This window comes from Theropithecus gelada, chromosome 9 (assembly GCF_003255815.1).
Source record: "Theropithecus gelada isolate Dixy chromosome 9, Tgel_1.0, whole genome shotgun sequence".
NCBI classification, from domain to species: domain Eukaryota; kingdom Metazoa; phylum Chordata; class Mammalia; order Primates; family Cercopithecidae; genus Theropithecus; species Theropithecus gelada.
The window spans coordinates 59,836,409-59,854,779 of record NC_037677.1 but is presented as its reverse complement, the minus strand read 5'-3'; the positions used below and the strand labels follow the sequence as shown (position 1 = coordinate 59,854,779).

Sequence of the window (18,371 nt, the reverse complement as noted above, 5' to 3'; positions counted from 1 at the left end):
CAGCCTCCCAAAGTGCTGGGATTATAGGCATGAGCCATACTGTGCCTGGCCATATATTATATTAAATGGTTAGAAATAAAAATCATAAGATTAAGAAAACCTAATCTTGTTGCAAAGAGAGCTTTCCTAAAGATACGTAAGGTCTTTTTTTTTTTTTTTTTTTCCGAGGCAGAGTCTCACTCTGTCGCTCAGGGTAGAGTGCAGTGGTGAGGTCTCAGCTTACTGCAACTTCCGCCTCCCGGGTTCAAGGGATTCTCCTGCCTCAGCCTCCCAAGTAGCTGGGACTACAGGCGCGTGCCACCACATCTGGCTAATTTTTTGTATTTTTTGTAGAGACAGGGTTTCACTATGTTGGCCAGGCTGGTCTCAAACTCCTGACATCGTGATCTGCCCGCCTCAGCCTCCCAAAGTGCTGAGATTACCGGCGCCTGGCCAAGATACGTAAGTTTAAGATAATTCATTTCTCCTATAGTGTCAATAGAAACTGTCACTCTGCCTTTCCCAAATTAATCCTTTCACTTGTAACTTGATCCCATTCCTTTCCTTCTCTTCTGGGAGGTAAGACTTTTTCTTGAATCTTCAAATAGTTGCTTGCTTCCTGCCCCCAAATAGATATCTTGTATTCTTTAAAACAAACCCCAAACTTTCCCCCACCTTGCCACTCTCAATAATCTTGCTTCATGCACCAAATGATGAAGGATTAGTCTACACTTGCAGTCTTTCTTCAGTTACTATTAAAGCATCTCTCTCAAATAGCTCAATGACTTTCTAATTATAAAATCCAACGACCTATTCTGATTTCAGCTTCCTCCTCTGGCCATTGCAGCATTTTATGTCATTGATAACTTTCTCCTAAACAAAAATACTTCTTACCCTTTTATATGAAACTTCATCTGCTTTGGGTTTCACCTTGAAAGTCTTTCGGGCTTAATTCTCACAATTTTTTTTTTAAAGTCTTTCTACAATCTCCATGTAAACCACTTTCAAATTCGGTAAAACTCAAACTCCGTAAAATTCCTCCTCCTGTCAGTGACACCATCTTCTTAATCACATAAGGCTGTAAGCTTCGGGTTCAAATTTACCAAATACCAACAGCCACATCGCCCGTCACTTTTCCATACTCACTGCCACCTGCTCAGCTTAGAACTCCGTTACCTCTCTCCTGAAGAACTGCAATACCCTTCTCACTGCATTCCTCACCCCAGGCTCTTCCAGGCACCACCCATTAACAGGACGTCCGCTCAGGTCCTTTTGGGGTTTTGTCCTCCAGAGCAGAAACCTGGGACTGAGATTCCTGCCGTCTGTACTCCAGCTCACTACAGAAGGGGGACCCAGTAAGCTCGACCTCCGGGGCTCAGGCGCCTGAGAATACTAGGCTGCAGGTGGACCGCTCCCTTCCGGCCTTGCTGGCGAGAAAGCCCGGAAGGCGGGCAGTGGGGGGAAGCCAGGCCCTGGCCCACGGCACCAAAGACGCTCCTAGAGCCCAGATCGGAGTCGGGGGCCCCAGCTATTCAGCCTACTCCCGGGTTTTGGAGCTGTCCCCAATCCACATATTTCCCGCCCCTCACACTCACCCCGACACCTGTGCCAGTCAGTGATTCGGCGCCGGGTCCTCTCCCGACCGAAGCTGAGGAAGCTGAGAAGGCCGCGAGGACCCGCAGCCGGAGTGCCCAGGAGATTGCCTGATTAACAGCTTCAAAGACACCGACTCTGTCTACCATATTAGAAAGATTAAATATGCCGGAAGACCGTAAATGAGAGGAAAGACGTCTGTTGAGGTTTAGTATCTAAATCTTCTACATCATCCAGGACCTAGAAAAATGGTAGGTTTCTCACCATCTAGATTCAGGCGGTTATCCGCGGCCTAACTCAGTCTGGGGTCCCATATGGCAGGGGAGGCGGGGTCAAGAATGGGCGGGGCATTCGCTGTCGGTGGTGAGGAATAGAGCCAATGATTGTGGATGACAGCGGCACAGAATGGGCGGAGTCTGGAGGGGCGGGATTTGGAGAGGAGAAGGCGGTGATGCGAAGAGGTGGGGGGTGGGGTCAGAGAGTATATGGCAGAGGTGGGCTGTAGAACCAAAGTAGGGTGGGAGCGCAAAGATGGCAGCTGCTGAGGAGGAGCCGAAGCCCAAAAAGCTGAAGGTGGAGGCGCCGCAAGCGCTGAGGTGAGCGCTGCCCGACTTGGGGAGGAGGGTGACAGTGCCTGCTGCAAGCAAGCCCGGGCCCACGTGGGGTTTCGCGGCTCCGGCGCTGGGTGGTGTCTCTCACTGCCCGCTTGGGGCCAACACGCAAGACCTGCCGCGCGGGGAGCTGTCTGTCTGGCCGCGACCCCTTGCCGGACGTTCTCTCAGTTTGGCCGAGTCGCCGCCTGTCTGGTGCAGCTCCGGCTCCAGCAGCCCTTGGCCAATCGTGGCCGGAGGAGGGGGGGGCGAGCCGGCTGCCTGCGCCACCTGCGAGCAAGCCCAGGCTGGGCTGGTGCGACCCCGGAGGGCCGGACCGGAGCTGCGTCTTTACGCGGCTGCCTTCTCTTCCTGGGGGATGGCGGGGAGGAGGCTCGGCAACTGCTCTACTCTGGGGCGAAGTCAGAATTTTTGGGGATTTTTTGGAAAGTGTTGCGGGAGGGCACGTTGACCTTCCTTTTCGTACACATTCTGAAAGCCCGCACCTTTGAGGACCCTCTACCAGTGACCCAGACCCCTCCGAGGCTTTGCAGGGGCAGCATTTGGATGAATGGATAGGAAAAGTTGATTTTTCTTTTTTATTTGCACTTTTTGGCAGCAACGGAGACAGTGCTGCCCCTAACACCTGCCTCACATGTGATTGATGTTGCAACTTTTACTTATAAAGAGTCATTTGTTAAAATATCCCTTCCTAATAAGTATAAAGTGAAGCAGGCAGTCTTTGATGATTTGGAAATGTTCGTTGAAAGGCAGCGATTTTTTTTTTCCATCTTAAAATAGGCATATCAAACTGATTGAAAAGTATTGGGACACTCCTGATTATACAAGACGTATCCCATTTCTTCCTGTATCACTTTTCTTCACCTCCAAAAGAAGGAATCACAATTGAAAAGAAAAGAACACTTAGGGGCCTGGTGGTGTGTTCATCTGCTTTGGAGGGTGAACAAATCCCTGCCAGTACCTTTAATGTATTCCTACTACCCTCAAAGGGTTAGCGTGTCTACCTTATACCAAGAACATAAACTTTAAAATAAAAACCCTCTGGATATTCTATTTTTATTTTAAATATTCAAGCTATATGCAGAATAAAGAGCAAGGGCTTTTGAATCAGACCTACCTGAGTTCAAGGCATGTGCTTTCCCTACTCTGCCCTTTATTAGAATATTTCCTTTATAAGGCACCTCCTTCGCCAAACTGGAAGACAGATGCAACTTTTCCCTACCATCCTACTAAACATACAACCCTTAGATTTCCTTAGATTTTTCCTTAATAAAAATAATTATATATAATGCTGATCCATTTTCACTGTGTTTTCCTATTATCTTGTTGGACAGTTCTGTGATCAAAGGCAGGCAAGAATTAATGCCTATTTTACAATTGAAGATATTGAAGTCCAAATAAAACAATTAGTACAGGGACAGAAATAAGAACTAGCTGAGCATCCTTTCTTATACCTGCAGTCCTGGTGCTTTGTGAGGCTGGGGTGAGAGCATTCCTTAGGCAACCAAAATTCACTTTATACAATATGAACTTAATGCCACCTGTAGACATGAAGTTAAAAGCTTAGACATTCGAGTACTGGGACAAATCTCTAATTTTGTGGGGAGACATTTTAGGATTGGCTATTATTACTTTTATTATATTAGTTTGACTTTCAGACTCAAAGTGTGAGAATGCATTGAGTATTTACACTGAATTAATTTATGATGACTTGCTTGACAGGGGATTGCTACTAGTTTTGGTTAAGGAGAATGGGTTATAAAGACTAAGCATAATTTAATGTTCAGCATCAGTGGGAACGGATAATGAGATATATTTGTAGATGTCAGGGAAAATATTTAGGAGATTTAGGGATTTCTGAGAATTTGGTCAGCTCTGGGACAGTAATTCTCCACCAGGGGAAATTTTGCCCTCCAGGGGACATTTGGCATGGTCTAGAAAGGTATTTTTGGTAGGGAGAGCTATTGGCACCTAGTGGATGGAATTCAGGGATGCCGCTAAATATCCTATGTAGGACAACCCCCACAACAAAGAATTATCTGGCCAAATATGTCAACGGTGTTGAGGTTGAGAAATCTGTTCTAGAGGGAGCATCTGACAAGGCTAGTCTGCCTTTCTCAAATATCTATTATTTTTCTAGGCTTGGTTACTTTTCAGCGTATAACAGTTGCTTACAAAGAAAGAATCAGGCTCTAACATGTTTTCAGGTGGGATTAGGGGAAAGAAGGGAACATTACTTGAGTGCTAGACATTATATTATGTGCTGTATATATGTTATCTCTTTTAACCCTCCCAGTGACCCATGAGGTAGGAGCAATGATTCCTGTGTTACAGACGAGGTATTTTGTGATGAAAGAAGTGGAGAAGGTGTTCCTAGATGAAGGTGTTCCATGAAGGTGTTCCTAGATGAAGGTGTTCCATGATGATCACTTATATTTAAGACAACTTAGTTTTCTTTTCTCTCCTTTGGAAATCTCATCCAAGTTCGTTTCTTTAGCGATTGCCTCTTAAGAGGATACAGTGCCTTCCAAGGCTTGTTGAGCACATGCCGAGTCTTTAACTTCAGTTTGTCTTTCAAGTACATGCTATTCTAGACGTGGTGTTAAAAGCTGGATATATGTATAGAGAAAGAGGTAAGGCACAGGTACCATCCTCTTGGTAGGAAATAAGTGGGGTTTGTGAAAATGACACTTGAGCATTCTTAAAGATGACTAGGAGTTAACCAGTCATCTGTGACTGTAGGGTATCTGTGAAGTAGGGTATCTGCCTTATAGGAAAGTTTGGTGGCAAAACTGGGAGAGAGCTGCCTCTGTTGGGGAAGTGCAGATAGTCTGACTGAAGCAGAGATGTAGGGGGTCCAGGCTTTGTATTAGACACTCTCACATGTGTCCTTTCTATCTCTATGCCTCTCAGTTCTCAGCTCTTAATTTAATATATTTTTTTGAGACGGAGTCTGACTCTGGAGCACAGGTTGGAGTACAGTGGCACCATCTCGGCTCACTGCAACCTCCCAACTCCTGGATTCAAGCAATTCTACTGCGTCCGCCTCCCAAGTAGCTGGGATTACAGGCGTGCACCACTATGCCTGGCTAATTTTTGTATTTTTAGTAAAGATGGGATTTCGTCATGTTGGCTAGGCTGGTCTTGAACTTCTGACCTCAAGCGATCCGCCTGTCTCAGCCTCCCAAAGTGTTGGGATTACAGGTGTGAGCCACCGCGCCCGGCCTTCCCAGACCTTAATTTTAACTGTCTGCTGAATATGTGCTTCTGAGTGACTTTCTGACATTTTGAAGTCATATATACCAAACTAAATTATCTGTTGTCCTGAATCTGTGCATTTTTCCATATTTCCTGCATCTGTTAATGGCACCAGTAACCTCTTTTACTCCAAAGTCTGAGACCTAGATATTTGACTCATTTTACATCCGCATTATAATGTCTTTCCTTTTCCATTCCTGCTGCCGCAACTTACGTTTAGACTTTGTCTTTTGCTTAGATTTTGTTTTGACTTCCTAAGCAGTGTCCTTACCTTCAGCCTCAAGTTCTGCCTGCTTTTCTTTAGGCATAGCTCTACTTATTCATCACAGCAAATATTTGTAAGCTCTGAAGTTGATGTTAGGAAACGTTGAATCCTGAAAGCCCACATTATTACTCCATCTGACATTAGCAATTAAGGATTATTAAGGATCATGACTTTTAATAGTACTAAAAAGGAAACAAACTACAGTTCTGTAATCAGCAAATATTGAGCTTTTCTCAAATATTGCTTCCTAACTATTTCACTTCCATGGACCCCTTTTATTATTTTCCTCTATCTCCTACCTCATTATGGACTCTGTGTTTTAAAATTAAACCTAGGGGCTGGGCGTGGTGGCTTATGCCTATAATGCAGCACTTTGGGAGGCCTAGGTGGGAGGTTCACTTGAATCCAGAAGTTCAAGACCAGTCTGGGCAACAAAATGAGACCCTCGAATCTTAAAAAAAAAAAAAACTAGCTGGACATGGCGGCATATGCCTGTGGTCCCTGTGGAGGCTGAGGCAGGAGGATTCCTCGGCTTCCCAAAGTGTTGGGATTACAGGCGTGAGCCACCACGCCTGGCCTTAATTAATCTTTATTACATAGAGTGGCACTGATAACTTTCATTTTTCTAGACCCTATACTTTTAATAATGCAGCCTAGAATTGAGCGTGACTACTATTTTCTTTTTCCATCATGATAATCTACTATTGAAAGAGTTTGGTTATTTTTGGACGATATTGCATGCCTTTTACTTATATTCACTAATTTAATCCTTTAAGATTAAGGCTTTGGGCTATGGAGGAATGGAAAACAAAAGTCCCCTGACACACTTAGTATGAATGCCTCAATAAGATCCTTTCCTGGGCAATATATTCTAGTGTAGCATGAGGGTGGCAGAGAGAGCCAGAGGAAAGCCCTGCATGGATGGTTCTGGGTATCCAGGGACAATCATGGAAGTGCTTGAAACTCAGGGAAAGTGGGAAGGGCCTTAGGAAAACGAGGGCATTGAAGACTATGTTTCTTATTTTGGGTATAGGCCTAGACTGAATATTTAGCCTCAAATAAAACATGGCTGATGTGCTGCTTTTTACCTGGAATGTGTCTTCGCTTTATTTCCATCATTTAAAATCCTGGCCACATGGGGTGGCTCATGCCTTTAATCCCAGCACTTTGGGAGGCCAAGTGGGAGGATTGCTTGAGGCCAGGAGTTCTAGACTGGCCTGGGCAACATAGTGAGACCCTGTCTCTACAAAAATAAACTTAGCCAGGCATGGCAGCAGGTTCCTGTAGTCCCAGCCACTCTGGAAGCTGAGGCACTGGCACTACTACATTCCAGCCTGGGTAACAGCAAGACCCTGTCTCAAAAAAAGAAAACAAAATATCTTGCCTGTGTACAGTGTTTACAGCTAGGTGGGGGGGAAAAAGAATCAAAATTTTAAAGAGCCATCTGGTCAGAATGGATCCCAATAGAGCAGTGGTTAAGAGCATGGTCTCTGGCATCAGCTGCCTGGTTTGACTCTTAATCCTTATTAGCTAGTGCTCTTGGGAAGACTGCCTACTTGCCCCATACCTCTCTTTTCTCACCTGTAAAATGGGTATAGTGATAGTACGAACCTCATAAGGATATTGAGAGGCAAATGCAGCAATTAAAAATTTAAAAAGGAAAGGAAAAGATATAGATATACTCAAGAACAAGATAAACATCTCCAGGGACCAAGAACAGAAAAGAAACATGCAGTTAGACTCTGGGTTCAGGAGCTGGTAGAAATAACATGTAGGGTAACTGGGGTCAGATACTCTGTATGAAACTGAAGCTGGGCTGAGACTGGATGAAAGAAGGCTGAAAACATCTGCTCCTGGTTGTTGCTTCAAAAAGCTGTGGACCTGGAGTGAAGATACAGAAGTGGCTAAGCTGCCAGATGGCTCAGAGTCAGGAACTGTGGTTTCCCCACCATCACCTAGTACAAGAGCACCGAGCTTGGAGGTCGTGGACTCTGGAAGATGGGTGGCCTATCACAGAACCCCTGGGAAAAGAGGGAAAGTCTGAGCCTATAAACACACGAGGAAGACCATTACTTAGAAAATTAACACAATTACCAGGAGATAAATTCACAAAAAATCTGATGGAAATATGGGTAATTTCAAAACAATTGTAAGTATTTTAAAGATCCTTTAAAAAGATAAATAATGGTCATAAAAAAGCATGAATCAAAAATATGTAGATATGAAATTGATGGCTATATTAAAGAAAAAATGGAATTATTGAAATAAAAAAAATAGGTCAGTTAAACTCTAGACCAGAAAAATTTGAAGGGAAAATTAGTGAATTGGAAGAAAGTACCCAGATGTATCACACAGAAATAAATAGGAATTAACAAATATGAGCTGGGTGCGGTGGCTCATGCCTATAATCCCAGCACTTTGGGAGGCCAAGGTGGGCGGATCACCTGAGGTTGGGAGTTTGAGACCAGCCTGACCAACATGGAGAAACTCCATCTTTACTTAAAAAAAAAAAAATGCAAAATTAGCTGGATGTGGTGGTCCATGCCTATAATCCCAGCTACTCAGGAGGCTGAGGCAGGAGAATCTCTTGAACCTGGGAAGCGGAGGTTGGGGTGAGCCGAGATCATGCCATTGCACTTCAGCCTGGGCAACAGCACAACTCCATAGTTTGGGAGGCACCAACTTACATCTAACTGGGAGTTCCAAAAAGAGGAAATAATGTGAATGGTGGAGAAGCCAGGTTAGAAGAGCTGATGGCTGAGAATTTACCAAAATTTCAGAAAGACCAGTTCTCAGCTTGAAAGGGCATTATATGTATCTAGTAAGATGGAAACAAAAATACACACTAAAACTACAGAGATTTTCTTGCTAATTATATTAATGTATCTATTATAGAAAGAATGTGAAAATTTAGACACTCCAAATTTAATAGTGAGCATCTTTAGGTGGAATAATTATGAGGTCTAAAAAAGAATCTTGTATTTTCCAATGTTTCTACACTGAACATATTAGGACTCCTGCTTTTAAGCTGGAGAAACTTGAAGTACGCTGAATATATAAGTGGCCAAGTGCTGAGTGGCTAAGTATCACTTTTACAGAATGGACCTCTGGGATACCAAATACATCTGAAACTTGGTAAAATAATTATTATGACTTTATCATAGGCTATAATCTTTTAATCTGTATTTCTGAAATCCCAAAGCTCTGGAAGCTGGAAGTTTTTAAAAAAGTTTGAGATGAATTAATTTGGCAGCAAAATTTAAACTGATGTAAAGGTGTCAGTAGTATTTATTTGTCTGACACAAATGTATATGCTTTGCTATGGCACTATTAGACTGTTAATGACATGCCACATGAATTCCTCCTGGGTGTTCTACAAAATATATAGTGCTGTGTTACCTTCCTAAAATCCATAAAATTCTGAATTCCAAAACATACCCTGCCCCAAGGATTTAAGAAAGGGATTGTGGACTCTTGTTACTTATTTATACTTTACTTTTAAAATTTGGCTACTATGCAGGAACAATAATTTCTCATCAGAGTCAGTTCCTAGATTTTTTTCTCTAGGCACTGTTCTGCACTTCTATGATACTAAGTAGATGCTCATTTTGAAGATACTTTTTGGCTAGCTCTACCATAATACCAGTACAGTTGATATCACTGAGTTATTAGGGCTTTTCTTTCTCTCCAGTAGTAACAGAAAAGACAGACTTCTCTTCAACGTTTGAACTTGAAGATTTGGAAGGCTATTTTACGAAATGGTCTCACAAACTGAAGTTTCACATACTGCTTGAAGAAGATACATTCTGATGATTTTTCAAAGCAGATTTAGAGTTGTTGCTCTCATTTATGTGTATTATTTCTGATATTGTTTGTACTTTTGGCTTCATACCATTTCTTTAAAAATTTAGTTAATAAACTTCAGATCCAGAAGCACTGTGATTAGCCTTCGATATAAGAACATCTGAATTTCTATTTGCATTTTTACTTTCATTGCATGCGTGCTGACTTTAGTATTTTCTTTACAATTTAGAAGATATATATGTATAGCAATTATGTAAGAAATTCTTGCCTTCTGCAAGCACAACAGTTTCGTTACTGTATTAACACAGTCTCACCATTTTGTCAGCAAGCCACATGGTTAGTAGTGAGTCTTACTATTTTGCTATGTTACCTGCAAACAGGATTGCAGATGTCAAGGTAGCTTGTGTGATCGTTGGTCACTCACTGAATTAGGGATTATCAGAAATTATATTGAAGTAGTCACTTGGCTACTTGCCTTCTACATGCTTAGACTAGACTTTGGTTCATACTTAGAACCATTTCGAAGTCTCTGAGAGACTCAGTTGACTAGAGTCTTGCTCTGTCACCCAGGCTGGAGTGCAGTGGCACGATCTCAGCTCACTGCAACATCCGCCTCCTGGATTCAAGCAATTCTCCTGTCTCAGCCTCCCGAGTAGCTGGGATTACAGGCATGCACCACCATGCCCAGCTAATTTTTGTATTTTTAGTACAGACTAGGTTTCACAATGGTGGCCAGGCTGGTCTCAAACACCTGACCTCAGGTGATCTGCCTGCCTTGGCCTCCCAACGTGCTGGGATTACAGGTGTGAGCCACCACACCCAGCCTAAAGTCCATCTAAATATGACTCAATCTAGGAGTTCACTGCTTGTCTCTGTTGTCCTTTAGATTCAATTTATCTCTCACATAGGCCATTTCAGTGTAACAAGATGGCAGTTCTCAACTCCAAGCCAAAAATCTCATGAGTCCAAAGGAAGAGAGTTTTTCTATATCCTTGTATGAGTTTTGAGAGAAATTTGGTTCTGCCTGTGTTACACACTACCTTGAACCAGTTGAGGTAGGAGGTGGGACTCAACTCTGGAGGTGGGGCTCAGACACTGGACCAAATTGAGGGCTAGCTAAAACAGGGACAGATTGGAAGCAGCTTTCCGTAAGTCACACCCACTAATGTGCCATGTCAGTTTACCATTGCCATGGCAACACCTGGAAGTTAGCATCCCTTTCCATGACAATGTCCTGGAAGTTACCACCCTTTTCCTAGAAATTTCTGCATAATCTGCCTCTTAACTTGTATATAATTAAAATTGGGTATAAATATGACCACAGAACTGCTTCTGAGCTGCTACTCTGGGCATACTGCCTATGGGGTAGCCCTGCTCTGCAAGGGGCAATACCTTTGCCGATGCTTTACGCTGCTGCTTCAATAAAAGTTGCTAACACACCACCGGCCGACCCTTGAATTTTTTCCTGGATGAAGCCAAGCACCGTCCTGGGCTAAGCCCCAGTTCTGGGGCTTACCTGTCCTGCATTACAATCACTGTATCAGAGGTGGAGATTTGGGATGGCCTTGGATACATTCTCACTGTCTGCCCATCTGTTGTGTGCATGCATGCAGGTGGGGTGTGTGTGTGTGTGTATAGGTAGTACTAGTGTATATGGGGAGCCAGTGAGTGTAGGCATTGTTTATATATGGGGGGGAAATGGATGGGTGTTGAGGGGTACACTGTAATCAACAACTCGGACAGGACCTTGTAAAGTGAGGGAGGTAGTGTCATTCCCTCAGCAAGAGAAAAATCCATTTTAGCATGTACATTATTGATTAAAACAATCTTCCTCTTCTACCCTTCCAAGAAACCCAACAACCTCAGTCTTCAAGGTCTAGCCAAATTATCTCTTCTCTATAAAACTTTTCTACTCACCAAACCTAGAAATGGCTTCTCCTCTGACTGTTTGTACTTTATACTTTGCATTATTGCAATGTACAGTATGTGCATGTTTTATCTCAGCTATTGCTACTTGAAGTTGGGAAACTAGTTGAATAACTCTTAGTTCCTCATAATTGATCACTTCATTGCAATATAATAGGCTCTGAATTTCTGTTGAATCAATGAATTCCTATTTATTTCTTTTTTTGAGATGAAGTCTCGCTCTGCCGTCCAGGCTGGAGTTCAGTGGCATGATCTTGGCTCACTGCAACCTTCACCTCCCGGGTTCAAGCAATTCTGCCTCAGCCTCCCGAGTAGCCGGGACTACAAGTGCACACCACCACACCTGGCTAAATTTTTTTTTTTTTTTTTTGGTATTTTTAGTAGAGACGGGGTTTCACTATGTTAGCCAGTATGGTCTCGATCTCCTGACCTTGTGATCTGCCTGCCTCAGCCTCCCAAAATGCTGGGATTACAGGCGTGAGCCACCATGCCTGGCCTATTTATTTTAAAATTTTAATTAATTGTTTTTTCTTTGTAGAGACAGGGTTTCACTATGTTGCCCATGCTGGTCTTGTCCATGCCTGTCTTGAACTCCTGGCCTCAAGCGATCTTCCCCCTCAGCCTCCCAAAGTGCTGGGATTATAGGTGTGAGCCACCATGCCTGGCAGAATCAGGGAATTCTTAACTTTTTTTTTTTTTTTTTTTTTTTTTTGAGATGAGGGGGTCTTGCTGTGTTGCCTAGGCTGGAGTGCAGTAGTACAATCATGGCTCACTGCAGCTTCGACCTCCCAGGCTCAAGCGATCCTCCTATCTCAGCCTCCAGAGTACCTGGAACTACAGGGATGCACCACCGTGCCCAACTAATTAAAAAAAAAATTTTATTTTTTGTAGAAACAGGGTCTCACTCTATTGCCCAGACTGGTCTTGAACTCCTGAACTCAAGCAGCCCTACTGCCTTGGCCTCCTAAAGTGGTAGGATTATAAGCATGAGCTACATGTCTGGCCTCTTAACCCTTTAAATATTTTTTTTGTTTGTTTTTTTAGACAGAGTTTCACTCTTGTTGACCAGGCTGGAGTGTAGTGGTGCGATCTTGGCTCACTGCAACCTCCGCCTTATGGTTTCAAGTGATTCTCCTGCCTCAGCCTCCTGAGTACCTGGGATTACAGGTGCCCGCTACCACACCCAGCTCAATTTTGTATTTTTAGTAGAGATGGGGTTTCACCATGTTGGCCAGGCTAGTCTCGAATTCCAGACCTCGTGATCCGCCCACCTTGGCCTCCCAAAGTGCTGGGATTACAGGTGTGAGCCACTGTGCCCGACTGCTTGTAGCGTTTAATGCTACAAAATGGATTCATGTATTGCCTGTAAATTCTTACCAATAATGGGAGTTGATGGAGAGAACTATTACCTGAAAATACTTCATGGTTCTTTGGCCTTTCATTTTTTTGTTAAATGGAGTGAGCTTGTATGCAAAATCAACCTGCTACTAAAGGATAAGAAATGTACTCCCGATTGCATTTCTTTTTTTTTTTTTTTTTTTGTGAGACAGAGTCTTGCTCAGTCGCCCAGGCTGGAGTGCAGGGGTGTGATCTCACCTCACTGCAACCTCCACCTCCCGGGTTCAAACTGTTTTCCTTCCTCAGCCTCCTGAGTAACTGGGATTACAGTCATCCGCCACCATGCCCAGCTTGTTTTTGTATTTTTGTGTTTTTAGGTTTCACCATGTTGGCCAGGCTGGTCTTGAACTCCTGACCTCAAGTGATCTGCCTGCCTTGGCCTCCCAAAGTTCTGGGATTACAGGCATGAGCCACCACGCCTGGCCCCAGATTGCGTTTCTGTTCTTTCTGGTGACCATAGTCAGCTCAATTATAATAGTCATTTCTTATATTTGTCTATGGGGAAAATTCTCTCAGAATAAATACACTTCTCCTACATAAACATTTTCTTTCTTTCTTTTTTTTTTTTTTGAGACGAGTCTTGCTCTGTCACCCAGGCAGGAGTGCAGTGGTGCGATCTCGGCTCACAGTAATAACCTCTGCCGTCCGGGTTTAAGCGATTCTCCTGCCTCAGCCTCTGAGTAGGTGGGACTACAGGCACCTGCCACCACACCCGGCTAATTTTTTGTATATTTAGTAGAGATGGCGTTTCACCGGGGTAGCCAGGATGGTCTCGATCTCCTGACCTCATGATCCACCCGCCTCGGCATCCCAAAGTGTTGGGATTACAGGCGTGAGCCACTGTGCCCGACCAACAGTAACATTTTCTTAAGGCCATGTGGTTGATGTCTTCACTCATTCTTTAATATGGTAGAATTGCTTATTTGGGGGAGGAGTAGAGTTTCTGAAAGAGAGAATGTACAAAGAAGATCCCAGTGACCTGTCAGAATGATGAATCTCTTTTCTCTGGGTTAGCAAGCCCTTAATTAGTAAGGCTGTTTGCAGTGTAATTAGAACTGCACAAGCATGGAAGGTCAGTAATACTGTTCAGAATTTCATAATGTACGGTGTAACATAACGTACTGTGAAATGAATCCATAATACCACAAAATTTTTTTAAAAGAAGTTTGTCTCTATTGACTCATCCAGGAGGGGGTCACTTGCAAACAAAATAGGGCAAAAAAATCAAATTCAGATGTCTTAGGTTTTCTCAAATTCCTTTAATCTTGATATAGCAAAAGAAAGTGTTTCCTTCTCAGCCCTAGAACGGCAGTCTGAAAAACTATCTAAGTTTTTGAGGAAACAAATTGAAATACAAGAAAATTATTTCCTTTACAAATAAACAGTTCTCATGTTTGTCTTTGAGCTTAACCACATAGAGATTTAAACAGTTTGTTGTTTTATAGGCTTGACTGAGGAAGTCTTCTCCTAAAATAGAATTTTTTAAAATAGTTTTTTCTCAGCCCAGCTGAGACCTTAGTTATCATTTTTAGTTCTTAGTTTTGTTGAAGACTGAAGCCATTAAGCCATAGAAGTGATGCAGATTTATGCTGCTGGCTATATCTGTTCTCACCCACTCAGGATGAATTGATTATACTACATTTTATCATGGGATAGCATGTTGATGCATATAAAATATAGTGATGAAATTCTACTTTGTCTTGTTTTACTTAAGTGCTTGTTCCTTCAAATGTATTAAATTTGATTGTTTAGCTTTGAGATATTATAATAAAACTTGGTTACATTATTAAATTTAGTACATAGTATAAAATGTTTATTAAAAATAGTATTTTAGGCTGGGTATGTTGGCTCATGCCTATAATCCCAGCAGTTTGGGAGGCCGAGGCAGGCAGATCACTTGAGGTCAGGAGTTCAAAACCAGCCTGGTCAACATGGTGAAACCCTGTCTCTACTAAAAATACAAAAATTAGCCGGGCATGGTGGTGGGCACCTGTAGTCCCAGCTACTCGGGAGGCCGAGGCAGGAGAATTGCTTGAACCTGAGAGGCAGAGGTTGCAGTGAGCCCAGATTGCTTCACTGCACCAAAGCCTGGGCGACAGAGTGAGACTCCATCTTAAAAAAAAATAACATTTTTTTTTAAAAAAGGAAAAATTTGTCCTTTTTTTTGAGAGGGGGGTGTATGTTCTTCTCTACATAATACATTGACTTCCTTAGGTGTATTCATCTCTGTGTTTGAATATCCTAAGCGTGTTCTGTAGAGAAATATATACATTTCTAGAATTACACTCATAGATTCTTATCTTTGCCTAGTTTCCTCTGGAAGACAAGAATCTCTTCTTTAGCACTGTTTCCCCCATATTTGTGCAGCATTCCTACATTTTTCAATGTGAAAAAACACCGCATCAGAGACCTTTGACCTCAGTTCTCTGTGAAGTTTCAATAAACTACATTCCTGAGAAGAAATGTTAGTTTCTTGTAGATACCAAGTCAAACTCAGAGATCTTTAAATGTTTTCTTTGTTGGCCAACATGTTGATTCTTTACTCTCATGGAACAGGTTAAAGCAGCCTCTCTCAGCCTTTCCCTTTGAGAAACTACTATTTCCAAAGACTGCTTGGGAATGCTGGTGGGAGTTGGGATAGGAGCAGCGGAGGGAGGAGATGCCTAAGAGTGCAAATTCACAAGTAGATTTGGAAATGTTCCCTCCTAGAGCTGAGATTTCCTGCAAGACATGGAGTTGGGGTGTGAAAGCAGCAGCAGATTTCAGTATCAGCCAGATGTGGCTTTGAAATGGTGGTTCACAGTTTCTTGTGATTTTTGAAAACTCCGAACATATTTTAGACTTTTTCGATTATTAGTGCTTGATGAGGTACTTAAAATCAGAGTGTAATATTTGGGTTGTACATTTGAGGGTATTAAAACCCAGAGAGGCTAGGTGGTATCAGTAAGGTAACACAGTAAGTTATAGCTACTAAGTATCCAAGGTGAGATTTGATCCTGAGTCTTATAAGTTACCATTGCTCTAGGCTCTGGAACAAGAAATGAAGCATCAATTTACTGGGGAGCTTTTTTAAAAAAAAATTTAGTGTAATTTTTTTTAAGATAAGAATAACATATTTGAAGAAAATGTCAAGTACTTTCACTTACATTTTCTTATTGATCTTCACAAGAAGACAACCAGGCAATCTGTTTTTAGCTGAGGAAACAGACCCAAAGAGGTTAAGAGTCCCTAAGTAGTAAACATTCATCTCACATTCAGGACCTCTGACTCATGCGTCTTGCTGTTTATGTTATGTATGAAGATAGAAATTGAGAAGTTGTCAAAGTAAATTCTGTATGTGCTAGATAAGCACACTGTTTAAAGAAATTCTGTGGCAATTGTCAATTGTGTTTTATAATCTTGTCTAGACTTGTGTCTCTCAAGTTTTCTTATTTATGCATATGTAGTTTTATCCCCCCAAAATAATTATTTTCTTGTGGGATTTACTTAGTGGTATGGTTTGCAAATGGATTAACTCATTGAACTAGAATTTTTAGTAGATTATATTTTCTTTTCTCTTGTTTTTTTTTTTTTTGAGATGGAGGCACTCTGTTGCTCCAGGTGGGAGTGCAGTGGCCTCCTGGGTACACCTCTACCTCCTGGGTTCAAGTGATTCTCCTGACTTAGCCTCCCAAGTTGCTGGGATTACAGGCCTGCGCCACCTCACCCAGTGAATTTTTGTATTTTTAGTAGAGACAGAGTTTCACTGTGTTGGCCAGGCTGGTCTCGAACTCGTAGCCTCAGGTGATCTGCCCACCTCGGCCTCCCAAAGTGCTGAGATTACAGGCATGAACCACTGCGCCCGGCCAGTAGATTGTATTTTCTAATCAAAACTTTAGACAAACCAATTTTGCCTGTGTTTAATTAAAATGTTCTAGTTAAGAACAATTTATTAGTACTATTTTTTGAGATGGGGTCTTACTCGGTTGCAGAGGCTGTAGTGCAGTTGAATGATCTTAGCTCACTGTAACATTTGCCTCTGGGCTCAAGACATCTTCCCACTGCAGGCTCCTAAGTAGCTGAGACCACAGGCTTGTGTCACCACGCCTGACTAATTTTTGTATTTTTTGTAGAGATGGGGTTTTGTCATGTCACCCAGGCTGGTCTGGAACTCCTGGCCTCAAGTGTTCTGCCCACTTTGGCTACTTAGGAGGCTGAGTCAGGAGAATCGCTTGAACTCAGAAGGTGGAAGTTGCAATGAGCCAAGATTGCGCCACTGCACTCCAGCCTGGGTGATAAAGCAAGACTCCGTCTCAAAAAAAAACCCAAAAAAATTAAAATAGGAAAAGTCTCAGTTCCTCTTAGCTATTTCTGATTGCTACATGACTTCCATGAAGCTTTTTAAGCTTTCACTCAGTTCTGAGGTGTGTATATGAGCCTATGAGGAACTTCTGGTTACAAACTATAATACCTATTGGCTTTTAGCATGGTGTAAGGAAAAGAGCTTTGGATTAGGGATAAGGACACCTGGGTCCTATTAAGGTGTCTGTCTGGATTGTGAAGGCACCTGTGAAGTGAGTTGTATAGACTAAAATGTTTTCCAAACTACTTCATGAGCCTTTTTGAGTATTGCACAAGTGGTATTTTATAAATGAGAAATAGAATAAAAAATATTGTGCATTGAGTATGTAAGAGGTAAGTATTGCTCTGTGAATCATTGTTTCAGTTATATGTACAGGGTACTGGGTTACAATGTAAAAAATGTATTTTTAATTAAAAAATATATAAATATAGAAAAATATAATTGAGATGAGGTCTCACTATGTTGCCCAGGCTGGTCTTGAACCCTTAAACTCAAGTGATCCTCCTGCTTCAGCCTCCCAAAATGTTAGGATAACAGGCATGAGCCACTGCGTCTGGCCAAAAACTGTATTTTTCACACAGTTTGATTTTCTATTCCAAAATTTGGTGGCTTAAAATAACTACTTTGTTAGATGTCATGATTTTTGGATTAGGAATTCAGACACAGCTTGGCCTGTTGATTCTGTTCCATATGGTAAATAGGATCACTTGGAGGTGTTTAGCTGATAACAGGTCTGGTCTGGAGGGTCCATCTTGTCTTTATTCATTCACCTTGTGCCTTAGGGTAACTGGAGGCTTGGCTCAGCTGGGCTTCTCTTAGTGTAGTTTGAGATCCTCTGTGTGGTTTCTTCAGCTGGGTAATTGGACTTCTCACGTGGCAGCTCCAAGAGACCAAAGCAGGAGCTGGCAGCCCTCTCAAAGGCTAGCTTAGAATCTGGCATAGCATCACTTTCACTATACACTACTGGTCAGAGGAGTTCCAGGCTAGCCCAGATTTAAGAGAAGGGAACACAGACTTCTTGTCTCTAAGATATTGTTCCTATTTTAAGTCTGCCACAATTATGTAAAATAATTTACAAAAACATGACTGAATTGCATATCCAAGCTTTTAATTCTGTTATTGCCCTTTGAAAGATGATTAAAGTGGTTTTTCCTCCATTGGGAAATTTGTCTGCTTTTGGTAAATTTTCATAGTT

At 42.3% G+C, this 18,371-nt stretch overlaps 2 protein-coding genes across 8 annotated transcripts in view; one reads left to right on the top strand and one right to left on the bottom strand.

Moving 5' to 3' along the window:
- AP3M1 (adaptor related protein complex 3 subunit mu 1) overlaps nucleotides 1-1,906 on the bottom strand; it is a 30,206-nt gene extending 28,300 nt beyond the window's left edge. For 4 of the 6 annotated variants that reach the window (XR_003121233.1, XM_025397580.1, XM_025397579.1 and 1 more), the window contains exon 1: nucleotides 1,575-1,906. Coding sequence is in view for 2 of the 6 variants with exons in the window: in XM_025397579.1 (XP_025253364.1) it covers nucleotides 1,575-1,721 (147 nt within the window). In the remaining 4 variants the exon portion in view is untranslated. Of the gene's footprint in view, nucleotides 1-1,155 lie in introns of all 6 variants that reach the window. The other 2 variants (XM_025397581.1, XM_025397582.1) reach the window with 2 other exon arrangements.
- Nucleotides 1,907-2,005: 99 nt separating this feature from the next.
- ADK (adenosine kinase) overlaps nucleotides 2,006-18,371 on the top strand; it is a 567,868-nt gene continuing 551,502 nt past the window's right edge. For both annotated transcript variants that reach the window (XM_025396542.1, XM_025396539.1), the window contains exon 1: nucleotides 2,006-2,168. In XM_025396542.1, the coding sequence (XP_025252327.1) occupies nucleotides 2,104-2,168 (65 nt within the window). In that variant the 5' untranslated portion in view covers nucleotides 2,006-2,103. The remainder of the gene's footprint in view (nucleotides 2,169-18,371) is intronic.